The sequence below is a fragment of the Notamacropus eugenii genome, chromosome 1 (assembly GCF_028372415.1).
Source record: "Notamacropus eugenii isolate mMacEug1 chromosome 1, mMacEug1.pri_v2, whole genome shotgun sequence".
Taxonomy (NCBI): Eukaryota; Metazoa; Chordata; class Mammalia; order Diprotodontia; family Macropodidae; genus Notamacropus; species Notamacropus eugenii.
Window position 1 is genome coordinate 363,412,529 of NC_092872.1, and position 25,095 is coordinate 363,437,623.

General features: G+C 37.2%; 1 protein-coding gene and 1 long non-coding RNA gene across 4 annotated transcripts in view; one reads left to right on the plus strand and one right to left on the minus strand.

Moving 5' to 3' along the window:
* The window catches only part of SYNE3 (spectrin repeat containing nuclear envelope family member 3), a 185,467-nt gene extending 176,479 nt beyond the window's left edge, over positions 1 to 8,988 (plus strand). For all 3 annotated transcript variants that reach the window (XM_072630318.1, XM_072630320.1, XM_072630319.1), the window contains one exon: positions 7,084 to 8,988. In XM_072630318.1, coding sequence (XP_072486419.1) covers positions 7,084 to 7,281 — 198 coding nt within the window. In that variant the 3' untranslated portion in view covers positions 7,282 to 8,988. The remainder of the gene's footprint in view (positions 1 to 7,083) is intronic.
* Positions 8,989 to 14,810: 5,822 nt separating this feature from the next.
* On the minus strand, positions 14,811 to 15,275 carry LOC140518303 (uncharacterized). The gene is made up of 2 exons (XR_011971896.1): positions 15,134 to 15,275; positions 14,811 to 15,034 (listed from the first exon to the last, which is right to left on the minus strand). It is a non-coding gene; the product is annotated as an uncharacterized lncRNA (long non-coding RNA).
* Between the last annotated feature and the right edge of the window lie 9,820 nt (positions 15,276 to 25,095).

Below are 25,095 nucleotides of genomic sequence, written 5' to 3' on the forward strand. Positions count from 1 at the left end.
GCTCTGACTATTATAAAGCACCGGAACCTGACTCTTCATAAATCCCATTCCCCTAGTTGCTGTCATATTCCTGGTTCTTCCCTCTGGAGCCAAACAGAGACTATCTAACCTTCTTCCATATGGCAGTCCTTCAGATAATTGAAGACCCTTATTATGCTCTCCTTATGGCCTCTCTTCTATAGACTAACCCTCCCCAGTTCTTTCAACCAATATTTATGTTATATGGTTTGCAGATCCTTTTCCATCTTAGCTGTCCTCATCTAGATGCACTTTAATTTACTTCTGTCTCATTTCAATATGGTATCATGGCATGGCAGAAAGAGTCCTGGAGTCTAGTGATATTAATTGAAAGAACTTCTCTGCCATAAACTTACTATGTGACCTTGGCTGTCACTTCTCTGTGTCTGTTTCTTCCTCTTTAAAATGAGAGTTGGACCAGATGGTTTCTTACTAGAGGTGTGCTGAAACCAGTTCATACTGGCTCGCCAGAGTCAATTGTTAAATATTATATGAGCATTTACACCTTAAATATTGGCAAATGCTACAAATCGGGGCTGGATTTAATTGTTTTGTTGATTGTCTAGAATTAAGAAAGTTATGGAGAAAAATGTTAATAATGCAGATCAAACTTAATAGTGTGGTATGCATATCCAGAATATATAGTCCATCCCCTTAAACAATGCATCATACAAGATAATACCCCATGCAACATTCTAAACAATCTCTTTGTTGGCCTTTCTTTATGTCTCTAGCTTTTAGCACATAGTAGGCACTTAATAGGTGCTTGTGCACTTGATTTGATAAAGACAGTATGTCATTATGGATAGAGAACTAGAGACAAACAGACCTGATTTCCCTGCTCTGACACCTACTGGTTATGTGACTATGGACAAGTCACTTAAATTCTGTAGGCAAACACTTCTCTGCAGTTGCAGAAAAGATGTCTCCTTATTGTGGAACATGTGGAACAGGGCATTTTCCTCATCTAAGAGTTTTCTATACCAGAAAAATAACAGATCTAATAGTGCTAATTATCATTTTCTTTCATTTCTGAACATATCACTTTCAATTCTCCTACCCAATAAGACATCTTTTGTAAAGAAGAAGAGGTAAGTCTGAAAAAAGAGAAATAAATAATATTCCAAAACAATGTTGATATAAAACAGTCAAATAAAATATTAGCAAAGAGATTATAACAGCACATTAAAACTATTGTGTACTCTGACCAGGTTTGATTTATAGCAGGAATGTAGGGCTGGTTCATTATTAAGAAAACTATAAACATAATAAACCATATTAGTCACAAAAAATTGAAGCCACAAGATTTAGATTAAAAAAACATTGAAAGGCAAAGCAATAAATGGATCCTTCCTTAACATGGTAAGTGGTATCTAAAACCAAGAAATAGCATTATCTCTAATGAAGAAATACCATAAACATTTTCAAAAGATTGGGTTGAAGTAAAGAGGGCCATTATCACCACTATTATTTTATGTGGTTCTAGAAATGTTCACTGCATTAATGACAAGAAAAGGCAGTTGGGAGAAGAAAAATAGAGAAAAGGAAACAAAATTGTTGCTTTTTGCAGTTGATATGGCCTATTTAAGGAAACCTAGAGATTCACCCCAAAGTGCAATGAAAAATTGATAACTTTACTAAAATAGCAAGATATAATTATTAGCCTTTTCATACATTGCCAACAAAACTCAGCAAGAAGAGATAGAAAGATTAAATTTCACTCCAGATATATAAAACAGTTGGGAATCTACCTAACAAGACAAATGGGTTCAGTAATTATATGACTAAAGCTAAAAACACCCTTTAGAGAAATAAAATCAAACATAAATAACTGGAGAAATAATCATTGCTTATGGTTGGGTGGTGCCAATATGATAACTAAGACAATACTCCCAACTTTACTTATTAGGTGCCATACCAGTCAAACTGCCAAAAGGTTGCTTTTGCAACTGGAAAAAAATGACACAACTCATATTGGAAGAAAAAAAGATCGTGAATCCTAAGGGCAATAATGGAGAAAATGGGAAGGAAATGGAGCAGGGTGGAGAACTAGCAGAACCAGATCTAAAACTATATTACATAAAGTAGTAATCATGAAGATTATTTTGGTGTTAGTTTAAAACTAGCAAAGATGATCAATAGGATGTGTTGGAAGCTCACATAGTAGCATAGTATGATATTAAAAAAACAGGGCTCACAACTCTTGGGGTAAGGGCTCACTATCTGATAAAACTTTCTGTATAAACTGGAAAGTAATCCAGGGCAAATTAGGTTTATACCAACATTTCACACTCTGTGTCACCATAAGCTCCAAATGGATACCTGTATTAGATATTTTTGAGAGTCATATCACAAACCAAATTGGAGGAAGTACCTTTTCCAACCATAGACAGAGGATGAGTTCGTAATCAAAAAGGGATAAAAAGGCAAAAGATAAAATAGCAGAGATTCAACTGGCATTCTCAGGGTTCTAGGAGTAATACATAGGAGGTTAAGAGGCTCCTCTTAGAAGGAGCTGTGTTGTTTTACCCCTGGGGGCAATTTCTTTCCTCACCTGTGCCTTTCTTGATTTTTGTATTTGTTTCTCTTTATTGTGTTTCTATTTAGTGAATTTGCAGATAATGATAATTATCTTCTGGTTTTCTTTGTACCATTGCTCTTAATGTCCATTTTGTTGTGGTAGGTGGAGGCCCCTTATTTGTTTTGGATGGTTAGGCTCAGATTTGCAGGATATGCCACTTTGGATTGCATCCTCAGTTTCTTTGCTTTTTACTATCCCCTTCTCTCCCTTTGGTTTCTTACTGACCTTTTGTTATTCAGTTCCTTTTCTTTATATTTGAAGTTCTTTCTCCTGATGACTTGCAAAATTTGTGGATTGTAGTTAATATTTTTAAATTTAACCACTATGACTCTTGGAATTTGTAGCACAGGATTTCTTTTTTAAACTAGAGGCAATCTGTGTTCTTTCAATTGGCACTTTGTTTTCTGTGTTTAGAAGTTCTGGGATGTTTTCTTGTATCATTTCTTGAATTATGTTTAGGTTTTTTGACTTGTGTTCATCTGTGAGACCTATAATCTTTAAATTCTTCTATGCATCCTATCTTCAAGATCAGAATGTTTTACCTAATACACACACATACAGATACAATGTGTATCTGTATGTGTATTTTCTTTTAGTGTTATTGCTTTTTGCTCCTCTTCTACAGATTGTCCTCCACATTTATGCATTTATATTCATAATCTATTATTCTCTTTGGTGTGTCTTTGATTGCTTTGTTACCATGAATTTAAGTTTTTCTATTCTATCAAATATTTTTGCTATGCAGGACATATATTCTGCTTTTACAATTCTTAGTTTTCTCTCACATTATTTGGGAACATCCTGCTGTGATTTTCATCCTCTCAAGAATCCACCAAATCCTCGCCTCATGAAGTGTATATGCATTTTCCTTTGTCAAGCACTATTTTTTCAGAGGTGTATAGACTAATTTAGGAGATCTGGAAGCCATATTCCCTTCTGTTACTAATATCTCTTTGTTGGTTATTTCCTTGTACTCAAGTACTTTCATTGAGTTTTCTTCCGCCTGATATATTACTATATTTCATCACATAATCGTGGCAGATTTTATGCCAAATGTTTGCAAAAAGTGAGGTGCAACCACTATGTGAAGCTTTAAAAAAATTGTGCCAGTATTACTTTAAAATAATTTATTACCAAACTGTCTTTGGTGCAAGATTAGGATGCATGGAATACTCATAAATACATGTTACAATTGAATACTGACAATGCATGTTTGTTGAGAATTCTAGGCTTGTGGCTCACAATGCACAAAAGATAAATGTGTGTCCATCTGCCATTGGGCGTATACATTGCTGCTCTGCTTATCTTTAAGGGATGTGACAAACAGAGCTACACCCTGTGACAATTGCGCAATGAAAGGTCATAAACCAATTTTTGGACTGAAAAAACAGGGTTTGACGATTATATAGTGGTGAAGATTATGCTGTGAAATATGGTAATTTCAGTCTTCTCCCTCTATATTCCTGTATTGCTTATTTTCTGAGTCTTTTCCCTTTGATGGCAGTTTTCAGAGGTGCCACACCTCTAAGTCATCTTACCCTCCTTCTTTGTTTGAAAATTCAGTTTTTACAAGCCTTGATGCCTACCCATAACTAGGCTCAGATGGTTGCTGGTTCCCTTTCCTTGAGGTCTGATGGAGCCACACTCATGCTGGCATCCTAGCACAGTTCCCTCTGTTTCTCTGTTCTCTGAGCACTGTTGCAGAACAACACATTGCCACTTTGTCCTCCCAGGCAGAACATGATTCCCACTTTCTATATTGCAGGAGAGATGTAGGGGCAAACCCATGGCTCGGGTTGTTGTGTCCATCCTTAATTGCCAAAGAAGACCATGCCATTAGAGAAATGATTGTAATAGTCAGTCACAGCTTAAGGACTTATGAAGGAGTGGATACTGAGACAGTGTGTTAGAGATTAGGTTGTTATCTCATTAAGATTTTTGGTGTCTTAGACCAGGGCTTCTTAAACTTTCTCCACTCACCCCTTTTCCTGTTTCAGCAGCATTTGCTGGTGCTGCATAGCATGAGAACATGTACAATGCAAAGTGCTTGTGCTTTATGTTCAGAACCAAGGCTGCAGTGAAGTTGCTCGATGCAAGATTGGCAAGTGCTACCAGAAATACCATGGATTCCTTATGCATTTGATTGGGAATTAATTTTTGGTCATTGCATGTTCAAAACTTTTTATTGTTGCCAAATTTTTGAGGACACCATATGGGGGTTATGACCCACAGTTTCAGAAGCACTGTATAGATGTAAACAAAATTCCTTTATCTCTTATGCACAGTTCTGGTTTTGGAGAGGCTTAAGATTTTAGAAGAATCAGAGAAAACGTCTAGTTGTCTGTCTTATTAGTCTCATTCTGCGGAGCTATACTTTTAGGACTATTGCTCCTGATTCCACGCTGGTACAATTCTCATCAAGGCAGCTAGCAGCCACAATTAGCCTTTGAAAAGGCATTTATTTTCTCACGTGTTAACAAAGAACAGTTGGTACAAAACATTTCTCCCCAAACCTGAAAGGTGTATTCTCTTACAAATATACAATCTCTATGGGAAGAACAGGCTTATACTTGGATTATGATTATAATGAAGTACACATGTAGAACTGTTATACTGGAAGTCCTTTTCTCATGAAGTTCCCCCTTAGCTCTCCTATAGGCTCAAAGGGTTGGGCCTTTCTAGAGTCCATAGATGGCATTTCTGCCTGCCACATTAGGGCAGGAAGTTCCCCTAGGTGACTGCTCTCCTATGTCTATTGGTTCTTAGTGGATTTTTCCACTCTTTTGCAGATCTTTTTCCTGTCACTGGTCAATGCCACTTTGGTGGATGTTATAATTACTTGCCTTTATTCAGCCCTGACCACCAATAGACCCTTTAGTGGACCTCTGGATCATCCAAACTCATGAGGAGTGTCTTCCTGGGCACTTTGTCTTGGAATATTCATCTACCTGAGATCAGGAAAGAATAAACACAAAGATACAAGGGTGGCCATGTATTCACAGTCCCAGGTTGTAGACAGGATGAAAGCTGTCACCTTTCACCTATCAGACACAGCTGCCAGTTTATTTGATTTTGCTCAATTGTTTTGTCCTCATTATCAGGGAAAGCTCACTGGGGGTCTTGTGGGAAAGGTATATCCAGAAATAAGTGCAAGATAAAAACAAAAAAATCACAAAAGAAAGGAAAACTGAGGCATGAAGTCATTTAAGTGATTTGCTCAAGGTCCCATAGTAAGAGGAATGAAGGAGTAAGGTTAATAGCCCCTGCATGTCAATTCAATTTAACAAGCAGAGTTTCATTTTTGTCTTTGTGTCTCCAGTTCCTGGCATGGTGTCTGGTATGTGCTATGTATTTGGTAAATGTTGGTTTAATGAGTGAATGCATGCTATGTGCAAGATCTTTTTCCTACTAATGAGAATACAAACATTAAAAAAAATCAAGACTCGAAGAGTTTACAACGTTTTGGGGTATGAAAACAGACATACACAAAATGATTGCAAAGGAAGAATCTAACAAGAACTGGAGATGGGTTAGGTAGAGGCAGTCAAAGAGGAGTCCAATTTCATCAAAAGGTAGAGTCCTTAAAGGATAGCAATGTGAGATAGAGTTGAAAAGGTGGGTTAAAACTTCTAGGACTGTATCCCAATGAAATCGTACAAATGGGAAAAGGACCCACATGTACAAAAATATTTCCAGCAGCTCTTTTTGTGGCGGCAAAGAACAGGAATTTGAAGGGATGCCCATCCATTGGGGAATGACTGAACAAATTGTGGTATATGGATGAAATGGAATACTATTGTGCTATAATAAACTATGAGCAGGCTGATTTAAGAAAAACCTGGAAATATATGAACTGAAATTGAGTAAGGGGAGCAGAACCAGGAGAACATTGTATACAATGGCAGCCACATTGTGGGATGACTAACTTTGATAGACTTGGCTCTTCTCAGCAATGCAAGGTTCTAAGATGACTCCAAAAGGCTCATGATACTCTTCACATCCAAAGAAAGAATTATGGAGTCTAAATGCAGATTGAAGATACTATTTCTTCTCTTTTTTTTTGTTTTGTTTTGTTTTGTTTCTTCTTTCTCATGGTCCATTCTATTGGTTATAATGTGAAAATAGGTTTGATGTTAATGAATATGTAGAGCCTATATCAGTTTGTATGTTGTCTTGGGAAAGGAGGAAGGAGGAGAAAATTTAAAACTCAAAAGGTTATGGAACTGAAGGTTGTAAACTAAAAATTAATTAAGTAAAAGTTAAAAAAAAAAAAAAGATAGGTTAGAGACAGCTTTTAGAGGGCCTTGAATGACAGGATCAGGAATTCATTTGGGAGACCCTGGCAGTTTTCTGGTTGAGGAGGAGCATGATCAGGAGCTGCTACTGGATCTTAAAGCTTCTGTGACTGTTCTTTCCTTTACTTAAGCTGGTCTCAGTCTCCCTCCCTGGTCACTAAGCCACTTTCCCCTGCTTCTGTTCTGCAGAGTCGTCCAGGAGGACTGTGCCCCTTCCTCCATCGGGTGTGCTGTGTAGCCCTACCTCTCCAGCTCTTTCTGCTGTCCCTGCTCTTTCTTCTGTTGCTGCTGCCCCTGGGACAAGAAAGGTGGAGCTGCGCCTTTTCCAACAACTTCGCCCGCTCCTTCAAGCTGATGCTGCGGTATGAGGGGCCCCCACCAACTTAGCGAGCACCAAAAACCAGGAGACAGCAGGCTCATTATCCCATGCTCCAGTCTACCCTCCAACTCCAGGATTTTTCCCAAGGACACAGCACTAACTGGAAATGTGGTCGGAGCCAACTGGCAAAACCTTAATCTGTATTAGCCCACCATCAGTGTAACTAGAGCTAAGTTAATTTTTTATACAATATTATATGACTATATTTATAACATATGTTTGTATGTGTTAATAGGGAATGAGATGCAGGCTATATACATGTGATAGATATTCTACATGTATGTTTAAATATATAATTACTATATGTTAATGGGAAAAATCCTAACTTGCTTCTCAATCATTCTGCAGTATTTTTTTGTAGCCATGAAGAACAAATAGAGTACCATCTCATTTATCTGGAAATTAATTCTCTGCTATCTGGACTCAGCTTAGAACTTGGCAGGAAACCAAAAGGAAAAATCTCTGAACAGCTAAAATAGATATATGCACTAAAGTTCATACATTTTATTTATTAGAGCCTCTTTGGCCTTCACTCAGAGTTTACTTACTCTTAATTTTTATAAAATTCTAACTAGTGATTGAAGCACTCTAAAATATGGGTTTGCATTGCTATTAATATTATTATCTGGATTCCCAAGCCAAATTAGAAGAAAGTTACTATCTTCCTATTAAATGGCACTTTATGTTTTACAAAGTGCTTTCCTCCCAACAGCCCTATGATGCAGGTCGTTCAAATATTATGGGATCACATATCTAGAACTGGAAGGGACCATAAAGATCACCTCTTCCAGTCCCCTCATTTTAGTTATGTAGTAACGGTGATTTGTCCAAGGACAAACAGGTTACAAATCTGGGCTCAAACTCAAGTATTCTGACACTAAATTCAGTTCTTTTTCCAAGGGGAGAAAGGCTTAGATGTGCTTTCAGAAAGCTCAGAGCCTGTGACCATTCCAGGGAGGCACAAATAGAGCTGAATATTTCAGAGATCCTTGAGAGTATCTCCAAAGGATCCAGGAAGTCCAGGTTGTTTTTTTAAAAATTACATCAGTCCTGTGTCAAAGAGGAAACTTAGGGGAATGAGTAGAAAGCTGAGCAAGTTGGAAGATTTGAATTCAAACCATGGCTCTGGGTAACCCTGGAAAAATTACTTAACTTTTTAGCATCCCAGGCAACTTTTGAAGACTCTTAAGTTGCTGGCAGGTGTGAGTCTTCATCGGAAAGTGTCCACATTGGAAGTTCCCTACATCATGAAATCTATAGTTCTATTTTTTTTCATCTCTGTTGAGGGCATCAAAGAGTGTAATGCATTTTAGGACTGGGTTTTCATCTAAAAAGGGTTAAATAATCATAGGGGATGCTTAAAACAAGAAACGAGTTATCCAAAAAATTCACAAGTGAAATTGTGCCTTCCCCAATCACTGTGAGGCATAGGTTATTAAAAATTAGGCTGGAAGGGACCAGATAAACAACTGTATTTACCTTATGGCTAATTTTGTATTGTTTACAATCCAAGTGAAAGTGATGAGTAAGAGGGATGCTTGAAACCTGTGTCAGAAGTGTAGTATAGAAATAAGACAATATGCCCCAGAAATGGGACAACCCCACTTTGGAGCCTCCATCCCAGTTTCTTACGCACACACATACACACACTCACACACACACTCACGCACACACACACACACACACACACACACACACACACACACACACACACACACCTAAAACCAACGTACAGAGGTTGGACCTGATTTTCAGGATCTTACAGAGGAGCCACCATTTTAGAGCAAGTGCTGTCTTAACTGCCCTTGGTCAACAAATTGTCCTGTTCTCTCTCCATTGCCTATAATTCTTGGGAGTTTGTGCTTTAAATCTAGGTCAATATTTGCCTAGTTAGTAGGAAAATTCTCTTTAAAAGAAAGTCACCACCAAAGGGTACTAAGTGCCTACTCTTTTTAGAAAGCTTTATCAGTCTATGTAGTCATACGCTATTAGTCACAGTAATACGGTGCAATAGAAGACAGTTGAAGTAGATGTTTTTGGGCATCCACTCCATCTCCAAAGGCCATGATCCTTTGACACACAACAAAAATAGGTGCTTCTGACCCTAAATTTTTTACATTAGGTTTTGGCATTAGAATAATACTGGAACTAGGAGGTCCCTTTGAATCATAAAATGACTAATTTGAAAAGGACCTAAGAGATAATTTTGCCTAGCTTTCACATAAGATAAAGAAACTGAAACGAGAGAGAGAGAGAGAGAGAGAGAGAGAGAGAGAGAGATGTGTGTGTGACTCTCCTGGGAGTATATAAATGGTTTCTAGAGCTTATAGGTCATTTCTTACCACACCACAAGAGTCATGCTCATGTACCACCCTTAGTGGTACATTACTCGAACGTCCTCTCAGCTCTGACCCAGTGGTAGGAGGGCCTTTGGGTAGTGGCAAGCAATCTTCTCATAGATAATGGAAAGCTTTCTATATCACAAAGCAAGAAAATTATATGACTAATGGAAGAACATAGATTTTATTTAGGAAATGAAAGTACTTTCTTGTTGAAATCTAGAAACAGTCCTAAGTCACATGGGTTTTTTAAATTGGGGTTCACCACCTGAGTGAAAGGACTTCTACACTGATGAAACAAAATGTGTAAGGTCCATGATAAATTCCATTCTAGATTTTCTTGTTATGTCTGAACCCTTTTTGGTATGTGTCCTTGGAACCCTATAATCCAAACACTGTCTAAATTTCAGGGCACCCAAAGGGCAAAAAAAGTCTCCTGGCTGGAAGTAAGCAGGGGGCAGCATCTTTTCATCAATGGTCCATGTGGAGAATCAACCTCAAGGAAATGGATGGTCAGAAAAGGAGGTGGGTCAGTCATGTAGTGAGAGTAAATGAAAACAGATGGGCAGCCTAAGGACTGTTGTGGTACTCACAGAAAGTTCAAAGATCTAGAAGAAGGTCCCTGAGCTGTAGAGGATGCAGAAGAGAACACAGACAAGCACCCCACTCAGGAGGAGAATAAATTCTCTTGTCTGTGTCCTCTCTCTGAGCCTCTACAGAGGCGCAAGCCCACCTGCTGACCTTTCGGGCACACTGTGGTCTGTCCCAGTGCAGCCCAGATCCATTCAATTACTGAACTATTATTTTCCATATAAGCAATTTTTCATGCTTAGAATTCCCTCCCTCATGTCTGCTTCCTTCAAGGCCTACTAAAATCCCACCTTCTCTGAGAAGTCTTTCCTGATCCCTTTTCATACTATTCCCTTTCATTCATTATAACCAATATACCTTGTCTATATCCTGTTTGTACATTGCTATCCTCATGTTGTCTCCCCCAATAGATGGTGAGCTTCTCAAAAGCAGGCATTTTTTGTTTTATTTGTCTTTGTTTATCCCCAACAATTAGCATAGTGCCTTATACACAGTAAGGGCTTAATAAATGCATACTGACTGACACATACAAATGGCTAGGAGTAAATAAGCAAGATTATGAATGTGTTTGTACACCTAAGACACTAAACCAATGACATACATTGTTTTCTAATTAGATTCAACAACTATCTACTGTGTGCAAGGAATTGTGCTAAGTATGGGAGGATAATTTAATCCACCTCTGAGTCAGTGAAAAAGCTAAAAGGTGAGAAGTTAGAGGAAGGAGAAATAAAAGAGGTTTTCGTTCATATATATGCCTCTGGTCATTGTAAGGTGACTAGAAAAGACCATCTAATCTCAGGCAAGTATCCCAAAGGTGTTCAGTTTGCACATATGTGCGTGTATGTGTGTTTGTAATTATATGTGGATTTGAATCCTGGCTTCCCCATTAACTCACTAGCTGTGGCCTTTCTGGACCTTAAGTGGCTAGAGAGGATGGATCTCTCACTACAGAGAGGAGCAGGAAACATGAAAAGGGAGAGAGAAGGACCAGAAAAATGATAACCAATTAGAGAGAAGAGAGAGCAAGCAGAAAGTAGAACAGAGGAATAGAGAAGGAACTATTTATCTTCATTAGTGAGAAGTCTTCTAGGACAGAGGAGGAAAGAAGAGAAATACTAAAGCATATTGGGCACAACAGAATGTTGTGATGTCATAGCAAATGAAAACGGAGTCTAATCAAGTGACGGAAAGGGAAAGAAAGAGATATGAAACCCCCGAGGATTCTTTCCCTTTAGGAAAACTTTAGAAAAACTCATAGAACTCAGACATTAGAGGCCAAACCTTGGAATGCAGGTTATTAGAATTGGAGGGCACCTTAGAGAATGTTGAATTAAACCTCATTTTAAAAATGAGGAAACTAAGGCCCAGAGCATGGAATCTAACTTACTTAAGGTTGCACAACTTGAGATACTAATCTAGTGCCTTTACTACTCCACCAAAATGTCTAGAAAAATGTCATCACTTGGTGAGGGGGAGAGAGGGAAGAAGGGAGGGAGAGAGAGAAAGAAAGATGTTGTACAAGAGGCAGAGGGCTGGACTTGGAGACAGTAATACCTGGGTTTAACCACTTACTAGCTATATGACCACAGGGAAGTTAACATCTATCTGAGCCAGTTTCTTCATCTGTAAAATTTGTTTAAAAAAATTGCTATACCCTACAGTGTTATCATAAAGTTCAAAGGAGATAGGATATGTAAAATGCTATATAAATATCAGTTATGATTCTAGTTTGAATATAAATTTACTTGTTGATGGAAAGAAATGGGTTGGGTGGTTGGTCTGAGCTGGTCTTAGGCTAGCATCTGACAAACTCAGGCCGCCATCATGCCTAGTAGATGTGATACAATTTCACTTGTAACTACAGAAGCTCACCTAGTCTTCCTACACACCCTTGACCGAGTTTTTAAATGGCAGTAACCTGAAGGGCAGAAACCCACAGCACTGAGCAGTGTCAATTGGTGTAGGGAATAGTAGCTTCTAACCCCTCTGTATTCTTCTGATTTCTAAGCCAGGGATATATCTGCTTCTCAGAAGGATGTGTGATGGAGGATAATGAGGAGGAGGTTCCTGACAACCAGGGTTTCTGTTCTTCCTATATGTGGCCCTGCAAGTAGGCCTTCCAGATAGACACATTCAGCTCCTTAGGATCAGAAGCTTTTGAACCTTTAAATATCACACAAAAGTTGGAAGGGACCCCAGAGGTCCTCTGGTCCAACTCATACCTAACCAAGAAAGAATCCACTCAACGACATTCCTAGCAAGTTCATCAGCCTTTGAATACCTCGAAGTGAACTGGAGGATTGAGCACTGGGCCTGAAGTCAAGACCTAAGTTTAAATCCAACCCCAGATATTTATTAGCTTTGTGACCCTGGGCAAGCCACTTAACCTCTGTCTACCTCAGTTTTTTCGACTATAAAATGAGGATAGTAATAGTAGCTACTACCTCCCAAGATAGTTTTTGTGAAGATCTCATTTTTTGTAAAGTGCTTAAATAGTGACTGGCACTTAATAAATGTGTGTTTCCTTCCCCTTCCTTACCTGAAGAGGGAGCTCATTTGCCTTTTGGAAGGTTCCCATTGTTCAGAGGGGAAGCTACTTGGTGCAGTGCATAGAGTGAGTACCAGGCCTGAAGTCAAGAAGATCTGCATTCAAATCTGCCCTTAGACACTTACTATCTATATGACCCTGGGTAAGTCACTTAACCTTGTTTGCCTCAGTTTCATCATCTGTAAAATGACCCAGAGAAGGAAATGGCAAAGAACTCAGGTATCTTTGCCAAAAAAACCAAAAAACCCAAATGGGCTCATGATGACTTGAATGTGACTGAAACAACTGAACAAAAACAAGCATAGTTAAGTAGTTTTTTTTCTTACATGAAATCTGAATCTTCAGATTTTACCCAAGCAGAATAAATCTATTTCTACTTTCATGTCACAGCCCTTTAGGGACTTGAAGACAGTTATCCTCTCATTTTGCAGAGGAGGAAATGGAGACTTAGAGAGTTAAATCAATTATCGAGTCACTGGTTAAAAAGTTAAAAAAAAAAAAAACGAGCCCAATTTTTCGAATACCCAAATTGTGTATTCTTTCCTCTGATTATTTCTCTTTAAAAAAAAAAAAAAAAAGAGAATGCTTCAAGACCTTTTTCTGAACATTCAGTGGTCTTCACTTGGCTCAAAAAGGTATTTAAAGGTAACCTTGTCCAAAGCTCCCATTTTACAGACAAAAGAACTTTAGCCTGAAGAAGCTAAGGGATTTATACCAGGTCCTACAGGAAGTAAGTAGCAGAGTCTGATTTTGAATCTAGGTCCTCTAACTCCAACTCCATCATTCTTTCCCCTGGCAGCAAACTTACTAGCTATGGCAACAGATTTCCTCTCTTTTTTTGCCTTAAAATTCTGGACTAGGAATCAGAAGTATCAGGTACCAGTCCCAGCTCTGTCTCTTACTCATCGTAAATAATGATTTAACTACTTTGGGGATCATTCCCCATAAGTGAAGGAGTTGAACGAGACCTCTAAGAACTTGGACACTTGTGTCATTCTATATAGACTACATTCTAACATTTCCTTGATCTTAGGTCACCTCCACCTATATCATTCTAGAGCCTTAGAAGGCCCATAGGTTAAAAAACTGTCCAAATTTCCAGAATACTAAGCTTTGGTCAACTTTTTTAGCTTACCATACAACTCAAAGCCAGTCTGCCCTAAACTTCCCGGAAAGATTGTGTCCATGCTATTTGAGTTCTCAGTCACCAGCAAAATATACCAACTGCCTGTCATTTTTTTCTTCCTTTTCCTGTATTGCATGGAGGACTCAATCTCATTTTGAACTTGTGCACCAGTCATATTTAATTTCTTGATTCAGAACAGCTTTTTAGTTATCCCAATGCATGAGTATTATTGTGTTCATTGAATCCAGCTAAAGTTTTCTCTCTCGGTTTCATTTTACAAGTTAAATACTCGCTATCCACCCCCTTTTCAGAATGTCAAGGTATAAACTCATATAAGGGAGAAACAAAGTTCACTTAAGAAAAAAAAACCTTCCACTAAGAGAAAATGTTTTACAGCAGAACAATCAAAGCCTTTAAAAGTCAGAACTAGAAATATCAAAACTACCTTAGCTTCAAACACCCAAATGGCACCAACATAATTAATTGCACCGATCTTCACAATCTATAGCTATGGTGAGCTGTTCTACCTGCCAAGTCCTATATGATCAGAGCAGTAGCTCTTTCAGGGATAAGTCTTCTTAAAAAGAACACTCAGAAACACATCTGGGAAATATAGCAAATGGATGAACCTCACAGGAATGCTATCCCCTAGCCTTGAACCTGTCAAAATTTGTAGGATTCCTTCCCTTCCTCTCAGGCTTTGGAATTAAAAAGGGATCTCAGCAATTATCTAGTCTAAGGAGTTGTCTAAAGAGGATGATGTGGACTCACTGGGATGGCATTGACAAGCTTAAATTTTTAAAAAGACAAATTGTTTCATTTCTTTTTGATACATATCAACTAACTCTAGTGGCTATGTGGTATGGCACACTCAGCCCATTTCCCACGGCTGATAGACACATTGAGGGGTTAGTCACTGGGAACCCCTGAACAAAAGCTTAGTTTATTTAGTGTGTGAAATGTAAAGCCAGAGTCCCAGGATGAGCCATAGCTTTGGGTTCGGGGGTCAGGAGAGGTGGGGAGACACGGAGAGAATTGTTCTTGTTCCTTGTAGAAACCTAAATATAGGTCTTCCTTTGGATGCAGTCCATGTACTTATTCTGACTTTTCCTGGTGGAATGCTGTAGAGCAGTGGTCCTCAGACATCTTGAATCCTAATCAAAAGAGTAATTTTTCTCTTCAGAGAAGAGAACTATTTTGTTTCCTCTCTCTTAGTTTTATAAAGGAAATAAAAGAGAACGCATTGTACTTACCATATACAACTGTTCCTCCTCTTCCTCTTCCTTTTCTTTCCTCTCCTTTTTCTGTTTTGTCTCTTTTTTTAAATCTCCTTTTTTTCTTCCTCTTTCTCCATTGTTTCTTCAAGAGATTCATGATTTCATGTTGGTGCTTTCTCTGTAGATGGAGAAGAGATCACAACCCCTCTGCACCTCAGTAAACTATTGAAATTTCCCTGCATTAACTCCTTGCTATTTGTAGATGTGCTCTTGCATGTGTGTATGTGTATATTCACATTTATAATACACTTTGTCTCTTTAGCATCTTTGTGTCCCATAGAAGTACTATATGAAATTTTCGGAAATGAATCAGTTCTATGGTCCTTAAAGCACCTTTTCATACTTCGGGAACCCTTTTGTTTTTGGAAACACCCCATTATAAAATGGGGCCTATTTCCAGTGATACAGTCGGTTAAATAAAGTGGCCTTAAAAGTATCTATAGGTTGTTAAATGGAGAGAGCTTTTCATAAGGGGACATTTTGGTTGCCTTCCATTATACCTCAACATTCTCTGCACCCTTTCTCCCCAGATTCCTCCTACCTTTTAACCACCTTATTCTCATTCCAAGGATTTTTCAGGTATGCACAGGGACCACAGTCAATTTTGTTATATCAGTCATGATTTTTAAAATCGTATTTATAGTAAAATAAAGCTTTTTATTAAGACAGGAGTGTTAGAACTGGACAACTTTTTCAACGCAGCTTATGTTAAACTATGAGACACTTGAATGGCGTCTTGATCTTATCAGTGTGGGTACTCCCTCCATCATTGTAGATCACATCAACATCCCATCCTGTACAACTATTTGTTTTCCCATGAATGCTCCATAAAGGATGTACTCAACTACTCTTGAGCATTTTCTCCGAATTTTTTAATCTTTTGTGAGTACTAGGTAACTGCACTTGGACTGTCCATCCATGATCCGTCCCTCTTGCTGTAAGTCAAGTCTACGTCTTTTTTTGTTCATCTATGCCCCCAATGATGGCTTTTAGGCTACTTCTAGGGCATAAGTCATCATTAGTAACGTCCTATGGCTTGCTTATAGGATCATTTGAGGATTAGAATTTGAAAGTGACCTTCAGAATCATGTAGTCTAATGCTAAAATTACAGGCTTAACTGAGGGCCAAAGAGAAAAATTAACTTGTACATACTTAGTAAGTGGTAGAGCTTAGAGTCAAACTCATACCTCCAACTTCAAATTTTCATATGTATTACCATGATTTAAAGTACAATATTGACTTTGCTAAAGACCATCTGCTCAACACAGGGTAACATGGACCACTATATTTTCTTATCTAAACTGTAAATTGTGGTTTTTTTAAAGTCATATCATATTTTAAACTTTTTCCTTTCTATCATATTTCATTCATGCTATATCATTATTGTCTTGGGGGTGGGAGGGGGACTCAGAGGGTTTATTTTTTTCTTGTTTTTTTTTTGTAAACTGATGCCTGATTTTATGCTTGGAAATAAAATATACATATATTTTGATCTATGAAACACTGTGTTTTGGGGGTACATTTTCTCCAAAATAGGCCTGTTACTTTAGAACTCAGAAATTACTTTTTCTACTTGTACAGAGGAATAATTATAATTCCCACAGCACTTGGCAGTTTACAAATCACTTTGCTCACCACGACATTTGGATATAGGCATTTTAAATCTTCATATTGCATATGGAAAAACTGAATAAAATGGCTGACATAATGTTCCTCAGTAAGTGGAAGAGTTGATACCCAAAGCTAGATTTCCTGATCCCCAAGTCTCATATTGCCTCTATCATATCATGCTTTGCCAGAGTGGACAGAAGATAGGCATAGAAAAAAATCAATAACTTCATCCAAGAGAATGACAATGAGACAACATATCCAGACTTATGGGCTACAGCAAAAGCACTTCTTAGGGGAAATTTTATATCTCTAAATGCTTACATGAATAAAATAGAGAAAGAGGAGATCAATGAATTGGGCAGGCAACTACAAAAGCTAGAAAAAGAACAAATTAAAAATCCCCAATTAAATACCAAATTAGAAATACTGAAAATCAAAGGAGAGATTAATAAAATTGAAATTAAGAAAACTATTGAGCTAATAAATAAAACTGAGAGCTGGTTTTATGAATAAGCAATAAAATAGACAAACCTTTGGTTAATTTGATTTAAAAAAAAAGAAGAAAACCAAATTACCAATATCAAAAATGAAAAGGGTGAATTCACTACCAAGGAAGAGGAAATTAAAACAATAATTAAGAACCATTTTGTTCAACTGTATACCCATAAATTTGACAATCTTTGTGAAATGGATGAATATTTACAAAAATATAAATTACCCAGATTAACAGAAAAGGAAGTAAAATACTTAAATAACACCATGTCAGAAAAAAAAAATTGAACAAGCCATCAACGAACTCCCTAGGAAAAAATCTCCAAGGCCAAATGGATTTACAAGAGAAGATAGGAAGACAATAAACTTGAACATCAAAAAAATCTGCCCTCCAAATTAAAAGATATGCAAATACATAATTGTCCTATTTATTCAGGTTTGTTGTCTGGAAAAAGTCCCTGGCTCTTTTTGTTATTTTTCTTAAACTTTCTCCCTTGGATTTCAGAGTGGATTACAGTAAAGTAAGGGGAAAAGGATTCACCTCCTCCTCCTTGTACTCTATCAGAAAATAGCAGCTTGCAAGAGAAGCATATGTTGAGCAGCCATCCTGGGCTTGCTAGAGAGACAAAGTTGGGACTTCATAAAACTACAATTCCTCTCCTTCTGCTTTTGTTTTCTTATATGAACATAGACCTACAGCTAGAGATCCTACGAGTGAATCATAGCCTAGGGAGTTCCCTTATAATCCTGAGCTAGAGATTTCTCAAGTTCTAGACGTCATGAGAAATTAAATTCCTGAGTTTAAGAACTAAGTGCTGTAAAATAGAAATCCTGAAAATCAAAGGAGAGATTAATAAAATTGAAAAAAACACATTGAAGTAATAAATAAAACAGGTACCTGATTTTAGGAGGGAAAACCCAATAAGATAGATAGATTGTTGTTTAATTTTTTTCAAAGAAAAAAACCCAAATTGCCAGTATCAAAAATGAAAAGGGTGAATACACAACCAACGAAAATAGTTAAAGCAATTATTAGGAACTATTCTGCCCAATTATATGCCAATTAAATTGACAATTAAATGACATGTATGAATATATACAAAAATATCGTGTTCCCAGAATAATAGAAGAGAAAACAGAATACTGTACTTAAAAAAAAAAAAACAAACCTTGTCTTAGAAAAAGAAATTGAACAGCCTAAAAATAAGCATCCTTTTTCTCCTAAGGGGAAAAATCTAGGACCAGATGGATTCACAAATGAATTCTACCAAACATTTAAAGAACAATTAATTTCAATACTATATAAACTATTTGAAAAAAAATAGCAAAGAAGGAGTCTTACCAAACTCCTTCTATGAACAATATGATTTTGATACCTAAACCAAGGAGTCTATAAACAGAAAAGGAAAATTTATGGAATAATTTCCTTAATGAATATCAGTGTAAAATTTTTAAATAAAATACAAACAAGGAGATTACCACACTGTATCTCAAGGATCATATACTATGACTAGGGGGAATTTATACCAGAAATGAAGGTTTGGTTGTTCAACATTAGAAAAATTAAAAGCATAACTGACCATTTCAGTAACAAGAACAAGAAAAATCATCATTACGTCAATAGGTGCAGAAAAGGCTTTTAACAGAATTCAACATCTATTCCTATTAAAAGCACTAGAAAGCATAGTAATAAATGCACCTTTTCTTAAAATGGTACATAGTATCTATCTAAAACCAAAAGCAAGCATTATATGTAATGGGGATAAACTAGAAGCCTTTCCAGTAAGAACATGGGCGAAGCAAAGATGTCCATTATCACCATTATAATTTAGTATTGTACTAGAAATACTAGTTATATAGCAATAAGACAAGAAATAGAAATTAGAGGAATAAAAATAGGCAACAAGGAAACAAAACTACCACTTTTTGCAGATGTTATGATCATATACTTAGAGAACCCTAGAGAATCAACTGAAAAGCTAGTCAAAACAATTAACAACTCTAGTTAATTATAGGATGTAAAATAAACCCACGTAAGTCATTAGCATTTCTATATATTACTAACAAAACTCAGCAGGAAGTGGGAGAAAGAGAAATTCCACTGAAAATAACTGAAAATGATGTAAAATACTTGGGAGTCTACTTGCCAAGACACACACATATGAACACAATTACAAAATAATTTTCATTCAAAGACAGACCTAAATAATTGGAGAAATATTAATTGTTCAGAGGTAGGCCAAGCCAACATAATAAAAAATGACAGTTCTACCTGAATTTACTTATTCAATGCCATACCAATCAAACTACAAAGAATTATTTTGTAGAGCTAAAAAATAATAACAAAATTTATCTGAAGGAATAAAAGGTGAAGAATGTCAAGAGAATCCATTTTTTTAAAAGTAAAGAATGACAGCCTAACAGTACCAGATCTCAGACTCTACTACAAAGCAGTCATTAATAATCAAAGGAATATGGCACTAGATAAGAAATAAAATGGTTGATTAAAGGAATGAATTGGGTATACAATTTACAGAAGTAAATAACTATGGTAGACTAGTGTTGGATAAACTCAAAGATCCAACCTATTGAACACAAGAACTCCCTATTTAACAAAAATGGATGAGAAAACCATATAACAATCTGAAAGAAACTAGGAATAGATCAACTTCTAACATTATATACTGAGACAAGCTCAAAATGGGCACATTTAGACATAAAAGGTGATATCGTAAGCAAATTAAGAGAACATGGAAAAGATTAACCTGTCTGTGGATAAGGGAAAATTTCATGACCAACCAAAAAATAGAGAGGATTATGGTGAGTAAAAGGGATAATTTTAATTGCATTAAATTTAAAAGGTTTTGCCAGAATGAAACCAATGCAGACAAAATTGAAAGGAAAGAAGGAAACTGAGGGGGAAAGGCAGGGGGAAGTCTACAGAAAGTTTTTCTGATAAAGATCTCATTTGTCAAGTATATAGGGAACTGAGTCAAATTTTTTTAAAATGACAGTCATTCCTCAGTTGATAAAATAGTTAAAGGACATGAACAGGCAATTCTTAGAAGAAATCAAAGCTCTCAATAATCAAATGAAAAATGCTCTACATCATTAATAATTAGAGAAATGCAAATTAAAACCTTTCTGAAATATCACCTCACACCTAGGTTAAGATGGTAGAAAAGGAAAATGACAAATACTCTACAGGAGATGTGGGAAAATTGGTATACTAGTGCACTGTTCAAGCTATGATCTGGTCCAACCTTCTGGAGAACAGTTTGGACCTATGCCCAAAGGGCTATAAAACTATGCATACCCTTTGACTTAGCAATATAGCTACTGGGTCTATACCCTAAAGAGATCAAAGGGAAAAGGGAAAAAAAGACTTATGTGCACAGAAATAATTATAGTAGTTCTTTTAGTGGTGCCAAAGAATTGGAAATTGAAGAGATGCCCATCAATTGAGGAATGACTGAATAAGCTGTGGTACATGATTGTGTTATAAGAAATGGTGAGGGGGGTGGTTTCAGAAAAACCAGGAAGAACGATGAATTGATGCAAAATGAAGCGAGCAGAACTAGGAGAGGATTGTACAGAGCAATAGCAATATTGTAATGATGATCAACTGTGAAAGACGTAGCTACTCTGATCAATAAACAATTCCAAAGGACTTACAATGAACTTCCAGAGAGAGAACTAATATACTGTGGGTGCAGACTAAACATATTTTTTCACTTTTTCTTTCTTTTTTTTTTTTTTTTTTTGCAATGTGGAAATCTTTTACATGACTTCATATGTATAATGGATATTGTATTTTTTTTTTTTTTGCTTCTCAGTGGGTGGGGGAGGAGCGGAGAGAGGGAGAGAATTTGGAACTGAAAATAAAAAAAGAGAAAGGGGAGGGAAGGGACGATGGAAGAAAGGAGGGATGGAAAGAGGGAAGAAAGGAAGGAAAGAAGGAAAAAAGGAGGGAAGGAAGGAAGAAAGGAAAGAAGGAAATAAGGAAGGAAGAAAAGAAGGGGCAGGCACCAGTCCTCTAGAAAAAGGATTTCCTTAGCAGCAGGTGTGTGTTCCTCCTTCATTGCTGAAGAAGACCATGCCATCAGAGAAATAATGACATGACTTGTACTTGACTTTGTTTTGAGTGAGGGAGAGCTGTGCAGGTCACCAGCCTCACTTCTCCTCCAGAGCCATGTGAATCCAGTGACCAGATATTCATCAGGATGACTGGAGATGACCCAGGATGAGGCAATTGGGGTTAAGTGACTTGCCCAAGGTCACACAGCTAGTGAGTGTTAAGTGTCTGAGGTGAAATTTAAACTCAGGTCCTTCTGACTCCTGCACTGGTGCTCTATCCACTGCACCACCTAGCTGCTGCTGTGAGTAGCAGCAGGTATCCTGAAGAAGAAAGAGGATCCTCAACGGAGAATCACCCTACAACTGAAGGATGAAAACTGTGCCAGGGGAAAAGGGAAGGACAGAGTGAACTGGATGCTACCAATTCTGTTACTGCCATTGCTATTGCTTGGATACTCACCTTTGAGGCAAACAGAAAGTATTTTTTCTGAAGTCCCCTGAAGTGTATATACTTAGGGTGGCAAAGGGAAGTGTTTAATCAGTCTAATGGGCTTATATTGAAGGTATCACCCTTTCAGTCACTACTCATCTTGGTGATTCTGAACTCCCAGCTACCATCCTATAAAGTTGTTCTTTATCCCCACTGCCCAATCCCTTATTCCCATCTCTGCCAACCCCAGTCCTTACAACATTCCATTCTAAGGCTATCCACCCATTTTTACTCTGCTCTCTGAAATGAAACCATGCTCTTTTTCACATATGAAACAAATTTGCTTTTATCTTAAATATTTTTCTTTCCTACTTCTTTTATCTTCTGATTCTCACTGAGACCCACCTCTATCCTGATGACATAGAGTCCCTGGACTCACTCGTATTTTCATTCATTCCACCCAACTCACTAGTCTGGGTAGAGAATACTCCTTCAGTATTTGATCCCCATTGCTACCTTTAGGCCATCCCTCTACCATCATCACTCAGTAAACGATCAAAATTCTGGTATCAGTTGTCTGCCAGCTTCCTTGACATTCCCTTTCTTTCCTCAGTGAGTTCAGTGCTTGTCTCAAAATCTTTCTTTCCTCTCCAACTTCTTACCTCATACTTCAACATGCAAATTTTAATCTCTCAAACACAATGACTTCACAGCTTTTCAACTTACTCATTTCACATGACCTCACCTCAGCAACATATGGAGGTGGTCATTCCCTTGATATTGTCATGACCCCCTAAAATGTACCACTTAAATCTTCACAAACTCTGAAATTCCCTTATCTGATCACAATGTATTGGCATTCCACTTCTGCCTTGCATCTCAAACCCTTCTTTATCCTCACTGTAATTTCCAAGGAAATTGAGTGAATTTTATGAGCTCTTTCTCAGGTAATCACTTCTATTCTACCTACACTTTCCTCCTTCTTCCCCATCTTGACCCAGCCGAACAACTTCATCTCTACACTATGCTCTTCTCTTGAGTCCCAGCCCCCTTATCTTATTGCCAACCTTGGCTCTGCCAAGCATCAGCTTTGGATTACTCCCACCAGTCATACTACCTTTGCTTCTAATCACATGGTATTGAATGATGCTAGAAAGAATCACAAAACTGGGTTAACTGTGTCCTCTCTAAATTTATGTTACATAATCTCAACTAGGCCCTCACAGCAACAAGTCAATCCTTTTACATCTCCCTAATTAATTCACTATCTCACTCATTACAATGACTTTTCCAAATCTTTTCATCCCTCCTCAGATCTCCTATGCCTTTCCCTCCCTCTCATTTGAGAACCTTTGTTCATATTTCACTGAAAAAAACTAAGGCTATACTCCAAGAGCTCTTTCTCTACTACTCCTCATCTCACAACACCTAGATGCCTTCTGCTATTTTCTCTCCCTTCACCCCTATCTCACATAAAGAAAGAAGTAGCTGTTGTCCTTGCCAAGGCAAATTCTTAACATGCACAAATGACACCATTCCATCCCATATTCTGCAGGAGACTGTCCCACTTATCTTCAGTCTCTATCTGCCTACTGGCTACTTCCCTACTACCTACAAACGTCCTCACATCTCCCCAAGCACAAAAATCCCACATTTGAACTGTCCATCCTTGCTAGTCATCATTCCATACTTTTCCTCCCCTTTGTGGCTAAATTCCTTGAGAAAGCTCTCTACAATGAATGCTTGTCTTTCCTTTTCTCCCCCTCTCAATAGTCTGACAAATGACCTCATCATTTAATCAGAAATGTCTTCTCCAAGGAGTTTAGCCACAAAAGGAAAGAAAGACATGGAATGATAGCTAGTGGGATTGGATGGATCAAGTAAGGGGTTTTTGTGGATGGAGGAGACGAAGACATTTCATAATATATGTTTCAGCTAATGTGGGAGTTGAAAGGTTTTAACATGTAAGTCCAAAGAATGTTAGGGATGTAAGAAATTATGCAGTTCAATTCTCTCATTTTACAAATGAAGAAACGGAAGGCTAAGTGACTTATCCAAAGCAATACATTTGTTATTGGTAGAACGGGGACTAAAACGTAATTGTCCCTGTCCCCAGCCCATTGCTAGTTTAATTATTCAATTAAAGATTATAGAATCCACCTAACAACCTTGGAAATTCTCCCAACTGTCCTAAATTTTTATTTAAATCTTACACTTCAATCAAGCAACTAATAATTTAAAAGATATGGACAAAAATCTCTATCCTGTAAGTATTTATGGTAAACAGTTAACATAGCTTGAAAAAGCAATCAGCTGATCCTCATCACCATAAAGAATCATCATGAAATGACAATACTTTTAAGCCCCAGCAATTCATGAAATCTTGTCTACTAAGGTATGAAGAAGTTGAGGTCTGAATCAGTGCACTGGAGGAGAAAGTATCCACATTAGTATTTCTAAATGTTAATCTGAAAAGTCTTTTGAAATATTGAAATCAGCAATATACTTATCAACCAGTTTTTTCCCAAAGAAAAAGAAGTAATCTGTGACCATTTTTAACTTGGACATTTCAAGAGAACTTTCCTTTCATAGCATTTAATAATAATTTGATGGCAGAGATTACCGAGGCTGCAATTCAAATAATTTTAAAACCAAAACAGATGAAACTCTGATGTCCTATCTCATTGAAAATCTTTATGTTAATGCCTAGAGACATTCAGCAACATTTCTCTTTTCTCAGTTATATTTCTCATTTTAAAATGTATTATTTTCAGTTGACTAGGTATGATGTTTCTATAAAAAAAGAGTTAGGATGATCTTCTACTGCATGAAAAGAAGCATACCCTGCAGAAGAGAGTGGAGAAAATCTTTATGTCTTCTACTCTGGTAAGACCATATTTTCTTTAATAATTATTTTATTTGTTTTCAGTTTTCTACAGTCACTTCCATATATCTTAGATTTTTCCCCCTTTTTCACCCCTCCATCTCCCTTCCCTCCTGGAAACGGCATGTAATCTTATATAGGTTCTACACATACATTCCTATTAAATACATTTTTACCTTAGTCATGTTGCGTAAAAGAATTAAAGTGAATGGGAGAAACCATAAACCATAAAACAAAAAAACCATAAAACAAAACAAAACAAAAGAGAAAATGAAGACCATATATTTTTAATTGAATATTTTCTTTTCCCCCAATTACATGTAAAAACAATTTTTAACATGCATTTTAAAAAATTTTTGCATTCCAAATTCTCTCCCTCGCCCCTCATTGAGAAGGCAAGCAATTTGGTATAGGTTATACATGTGTAGTCATGAAAAACCTAT